The 5794-nt window shown below is 53.6% G+C and overlaps 1 protein-coding gene across 1 annotated transcript in view; it reads left to right on the forward strand.

The window, feature by feature from the left end:
* Window positions 1-925, forward strand: part of LOC104832789 (wiskott-Aldrich syndrome protein family member 3-like) — a 4773-nt gene extending 3848 nt beyond the window's left edge. Inside the window, exons 7-8 of the mRNA XM_010569153.1 lie at window positions 1-164; window positions 768-925. Coding sequence (XP_010567455.1) covers window positions 1-164; window positions 768-925 — 322 coding nt within the window. The remainder of the gene's footprint in view (window positions 165-767) is intronic.
* Window positions 926-5794: the final 4869 nt, after the last annotated feature.

Raw genomic sequence — 5794 nt, forward strand, 5'->3', positions numbered from 1 at the left:
CCCGGTGGCACCTCCACCGCCACCGCCGGGACCCCCCGCCGTTGCCGCCTCGCCGGCACACTCGGCGTCGCCGCCGGCCCCTGCTGTGGAGCCTCGGAAGCCGCAGATCCCGCTGATGCCCATGAGCGATGCCCGGAGCGACCTGCTGGCAGCCATCCGCAGGGGTGAGCGGCAGCGGGAAGGAGGGGGGGGACCGGTCCCCAGCACTGCCACCACAGTGGCAAAATGCCTCTTGGCGTAGAGTTGGGTGGCATGGGCTTCGTTGAGTGCAAGATGAGCCCCAGGTGGCCAGGTGATGGGTGAAGTTGGTGGCAGCTAGGTGGGAAATGGGGAGGGGAAGAAATGCAATGGGAGGGAGATGGGGGAAACCCGTTGCCGGAGGTGGGATGGAGCCCCGCGGGGGTGACTGGCAGCTCTTGTGCTCGTGGCCTCCTTGCAGGCTGTAGCAGACGACGTGCCTGAAGGTCTCTTGCATTTCCCTTCCTGCAAATCTTCAGATCGAATGGCAGATTTAACCTTTGAGAAGGTTCAACCTCTTCAGGTTGAATGGAAGCAGAGGAAGAGCTTTATTCTATTATATAGCTTTATAATTGCATGCATCTCATTATTATCTCATATAGCTTTGTATTTGTGTGCATCCTCCTGCAAGGGGGCTGCAGCCACCCCATTTCAGCCAATACATTTAACTGGGGGGATGCTGCACATTGAGTGCACCCATGGGTGCTGGACACATTGCCCCTAAAACCTTCCCCCCTTTCCTACTGCAGGAATCCAACTCCGGAAAGTCCAGGAGCAGTGGGAACAAGAGGCCAAAAAAGAGCCTGTGGGCAATGACGTGGCGACGATCCTGTCCCGCCGGATCGCGGTGGAGTACAGCGAGTCCGACGATGACTCCGAGCTGGACGATAACGAGTGGTCGGACTGAGGGGCCCCGGGGCTGGGCTGGCGCGGAGCTCCCCGGCTCCGTCCCAGGTGTGTATAGGCGCCTTCCCCAGCGTCGATGCCAACAAGCGCAGGCGGCCCCGCTCATTCAGGAGCTTTGCTTTTACACTATGTCAAAAACCCTTTGGGCAGCAGCAGCACTGGTAGGATACGCCTCGGAGGCAGTGAGACCAGAAATTAGCAGCACCTTCACGTTTAATGACTTCAAAAATGCTCTGGAGGCAGGTTAATAGGATTACTCCAGATTTACACCTGGAGCGAGACCAGAGACTGGCCCTGAGCGTGCTTTGCTGGAGAAGGAAAACCCAGAGGCTGTAGTGCTTTTTCACCTAAATGTTAAACACGTTAACGAAAAGCTCCTGAAGAAGCAGCCTGTTTGCACAGCTGGTGCCACGGTGGGCGCGCAGGGACGGCCGGGCACCGGGTTTGGGGATGCTCTGCTGCCTGCATTCGTAGAATCAGGCAGCTCCAAAGGCTGCGTGTGGGCAGGAGCCTCCTTCCCCATAGAGCGATGCACCACATTTTACAGCAGTCGTGTAGGGATGGTCACCGTTGTGCTGGTGCTCCCTGGAGAAGACCGAGGCGTTGGTGACCTGAGCCCATTTCCATCCTTAGGACCAGTTTTTCTGGGAGAAAAGGGCGAGGGCAAGGCTTGTGAAGCTGGCAGGGAGACACAGCACTTGTCTAGGCTTTGAAAGGTGCAATGCGTGCTGTCCTCAGGGGGGAAAGGGGCTGCTGGCAAGGGAGCAGAGGTGTCCAGGGAGCTTCCCCAAGCCCAACTCCCCCTGGCCTTAGCACCACATCATTTCAGTCTTATTTGAAAGAAAAAATTAATTAGACAAACTGCTGCTTTGAAGTAAACTCTATGCAGCCCCACAAACTGCGCCCGTACAATTGAGATCAACTCAGACCCAGGCACTAATTTCCCCCTGGCCTGATCCTGCCCTGTCCCTTACCTTACCCCACAGGGCAGGCACTGACGGGGGAGCCTGGAGAACTGGGCCCCCACCACAGTGCTCAAAATACCAGTTTGCTCATCAAAATAGAGCGTGATTCATCAAAGGCTTTTGATGTAGCTACAAAGGGAGGAGGCATGGGAGGGCAGAGCACAGGGGTGGGGAATACTGAAAATATCACAGTCAGGAGTAAAAGCCTGCAGAGAGCTGGGAGAGGTTCCCCACCAGCAGAAAATGAGCCAGGACCAGCCATGGACTTGCCCGACATGGTGTTGCAAAGTTGTCCCTTGCGTTCCCATGTACCGCGAGTCCCTGGATGGGGGAAAACTGAGTCCCCACATTGCATCTCTTCTGGGGAGAAGCTGGGCTCTGAGCCCACCTCCCCGGCTCTCCCAGTAGCCGTGTAGGTGATGGCTACAAAAGTAGTATTTTGGCTATCTAGAAGCGACCAGACCTGTAAAGGAGGTGGGAGGATATGGCTGGGACCAAAAGGCTCGAAGGCTGATCCTTAAATTCACCCAGAGAAATGCTAGTGTTGAACGATGCCCCGAGCCTCTGCTCCTTTTCCCCCTGGTGAGAAACCCTTTGTGGTGGGATGCGATGAACCCCCTGCCCAGCTGCTGAGAAATATCCCCCGGAGCCCTCCCGTCTCTTGACTGACACAAAATGGCCTCTTGTCCCTTGGACGTGACACTTCCTGCATCTCCACATCTGGGCCGCGAGCTGTGGTGTTGAGTGGGGGGCTCGAACAGAGGAGCAGCATGGATGTGGGAGAGGGCAAGGGTGGGTGGGGAAGGGTTTGAGGGGGTGCCCTGCCATGGGCCACATCCCTGCGTTTGGCTCCCCTTTCCTTAGGGAAAGCTCCCCTTGACTTCAGCAGGGCTGATTGTCAGAGCAGGAATTGCCAATAAAATCCTCAGATTTAACCCCAGAATTCTCCATCTCGGCAGCACTGATGCCGTTTAACCCGCTCAGGCACTCGTCCCGCTCTGCCTGTCAAGGGACTGTGTCTCCCAACGCGAGGAAGACCCAGCAGTATGGGATTAGCCGTATGGATCAATCCCAGCTCCCACGTCAGCCCGCTGGGAAGCTGGCAGGGAGGATCCGTGCCTCCCATTTCACCGAACTCCTGCTGCAGGCAGGCAGGGCAGGGCAGAGCGGGCAGGGCAAGCAAGAAGCAGCAGAGCAATAGGACACATGGAATAGCTCATCCGCAACCCCTGAGGAAACAGGGTTGACCAAAGGAGGCAGGGAGACATGGTGTACTGCAGGTGACCAGGAAATTCCTGATGCTTGGTGCTCACCGAGAGCTCTCCTTTCCGATGCGGACTCTCTGAGATGCAGGGAACCGGCTGCAAAAGCTTTTGGCCAAAGCCTGGCATCTCCACCCAGGCAGAGAGCCACCCACGACGGGCATTCCTTGGCAAGGCAGCTGGCGTTTGGTCTGGAGCAAGTTCAGAAGAAAGTCTTGTAAAAATTCAGAGCAACATTTAAGCAGTCACCTGGTAGAATTTATTGTGGAGTGTTATTAATATAGATGCGATCACGATACTGTTTGTATGTGAAGAGAAATGGGGTTTATCTGGATAATTTAGAAAGTGTCATAAGCCTTTGTGAGAGAGAGGGCTGTCGGAGCTGCTGTTACCTGTTACGGTGGTTGAAGGGCTGCAGAGTCGGCTGCGGGGACCCAGCTGGGGCTCGGGCAGAGCCAGGGAGTCCCACCAGCACGTGGCGGCAGGGAAGGGGCTCTGGGACACGTGGGGCTGGCTCGTCCCTCGGGTCTGTGACTGTCCCAGTTCTGCAAAGCTGAGCTGATCCTGCTGGGAACTGGAGAGGAGCAGAGTGCCACTAGAAGGCTGGGTCCCTTCTTTCCGTGCACTAGTTGCTTAGTGCATATCGCATGAAACTGTGATAATTCCGGTAGGACACCATCGGTGTGTGGCAGGTCAGGACTGTCCCTGTAGCCTCCCACTTCCCTGTCACCTCACAGCAACTTTGCTATGCTTGGGATTGGCAGCAGTCAGTCAACCTGTGCTACTATCAGGATCGATGCCTTTGCATGGCAAAGCGCTCGACAATCACATAACTCAAGCCTTGCCTGCCCTGTGGACAAGCCACATCTGCAGAGCAGATGCACATCTGGGAGCCTCAGGGGTGCAGGTAGCAAGGCTCACCCCCATTTCCTCACACTTTTACATTCTTACACCATTCTCTCCCCTTCGGCCATCCTAGCACATCCTCCCCCTTTATATTCTGCTTGAGGAAATTCCCAGCCCCTGATAACACAAGCCCATTTCACGCACTCAACTCCAACGCAAGTCGGCAGGACCACAACCTCCCAGCATTGCCCATTGCTCGAAGACATCACGATCCAGCTCTTCCAGGGATCTCAACTGCCTCAGCTCCACTGAAGCTGTCTCGATACCAGGGATGGGGCTGATCCACAGGTCGCCTCTACCCAGTGAGATGTCTACGTCGGAGCTCATTGCTCAGGTTTCTCGTGTAGCTGGTGGAGGAGTAACCTGTATAGTCAGTGCGGGCTGTAGACACCCATTTCTGGTCTGGTCGTGGCACACCTTGCTCTTCCTAACTCTCTCCTGGCAGTGCCACGAGGCAGGCAAGCCCATGGTGGCATCGAGAGCCCCAATCTCATGATACAGCCATTCCTGCAAGGCCAGCTCTGCTGGCAGGCCAACATCCTCAGTGCCTTTGCTTGAGGGACTCAGCCACATTTGAGGACGACCATCTTTATTTTAGGTGCATTCATCTATTTTTTACCCAGGTGACCTATGAAATCCGACACAAGTGACACTAACTCCTTGGTTGGTCTGGGCTGGGTTAGCTCTGCTGGAATTGGTTGTGCCATACTAATTAACACTGGCTGTCTGACCCATATACTGTGTACTCAATATTTTGTACATATGTGCCAATTTCCATATACTCTTCCAAAAGTAGGCCAGTTACACAACCTGAAATGCTCAAATCCTCATGTGGGCCGATATAAAAGTGAATATTTAAATATTTTATCTAGCTTGGCAACCATTAAAAATACAATCCAGGTCACAGATGATTGAATTTCTCCTCTCTCAAGTGTACCAGAAGTGGGCTGAGGAGATTCTCCTGTACGTTAAGGTATCATGTTCCATGTTAAAATATAGCAGTGGCATTTCATTGCCAACAGATAATCACAGAGTGCCAAACATTTAACAAGCCCAACCAATCTCCTGAGAGATCCTCTTTCTATTTTATCTGCTTTCTCCTACTTGCCAGTTTACGGGCAGAGATTAAAAATAATAAATAAGACTGCCAACAGGGGGAAGTATATCCTGCGTCTGTACAAATGAATTGGGCCAGAGTCAGTGGAAGAGTAAATAAGCCAGCTTGGTTCTGCTTAGAGATATTAATGGAAGGCTATAGTTCTTGAGGTCCATCAGGAACCTCTTAGGACACCTCTGATTCATCTGAAAAGGGACATTATGGGGACCACCGTGCCCATGGTACACCAGTCATTGCCTGTGAGGGCTACGTCAGGCGTGAAGTCTGGTCTCGCTTAAGTTTCATGAAAGTTGGTGGAAGTCTGGCAGCGTTCATGTTCCAGTGTTGTACCCTCAGGTGTCTCCTTGATTTTGAGTGAACTTTGGAGCTGGCTGTTGACACTGGTGGCTCTTAGAGGATCAGTGTCCTGGAGGAAGAAGGGATTGGGTAGTTTCTAACTTTCCACCCTGGGCAGAGACCTAGGGAGGAGCAAGCATCGCATCCTTTTGCAGCTATTTTATCCCAGGAAGGTTTTATTCTGGTGACAAACATAAGGCTGAACGCAGCTTCTCCAGAGAGCTCCCTTCATGTAAGAGCCCTCAAATTTCCTCCCACCAATTTTTCCATCTTATCTCCCTTTC

Source organism: Haliaeetus leucocephalus, unplaced genomic scaffold (assembly GCF_000737465.1).
Source record: "Haliaeetus leucocephalus isolate CR32 unplaced genomic scaffold, Haliaeetus_leucocephalus-4.0 Scaffold262, whole genome shotgun sequence".
Taxonomy (NCBI): domain Eukaryota; kingdom Metazoa; phylum Chordata; class Aves; order Accipitriformes; family Accipitridae; genus Haliaeetus; species Haliaeetus leucocephalus.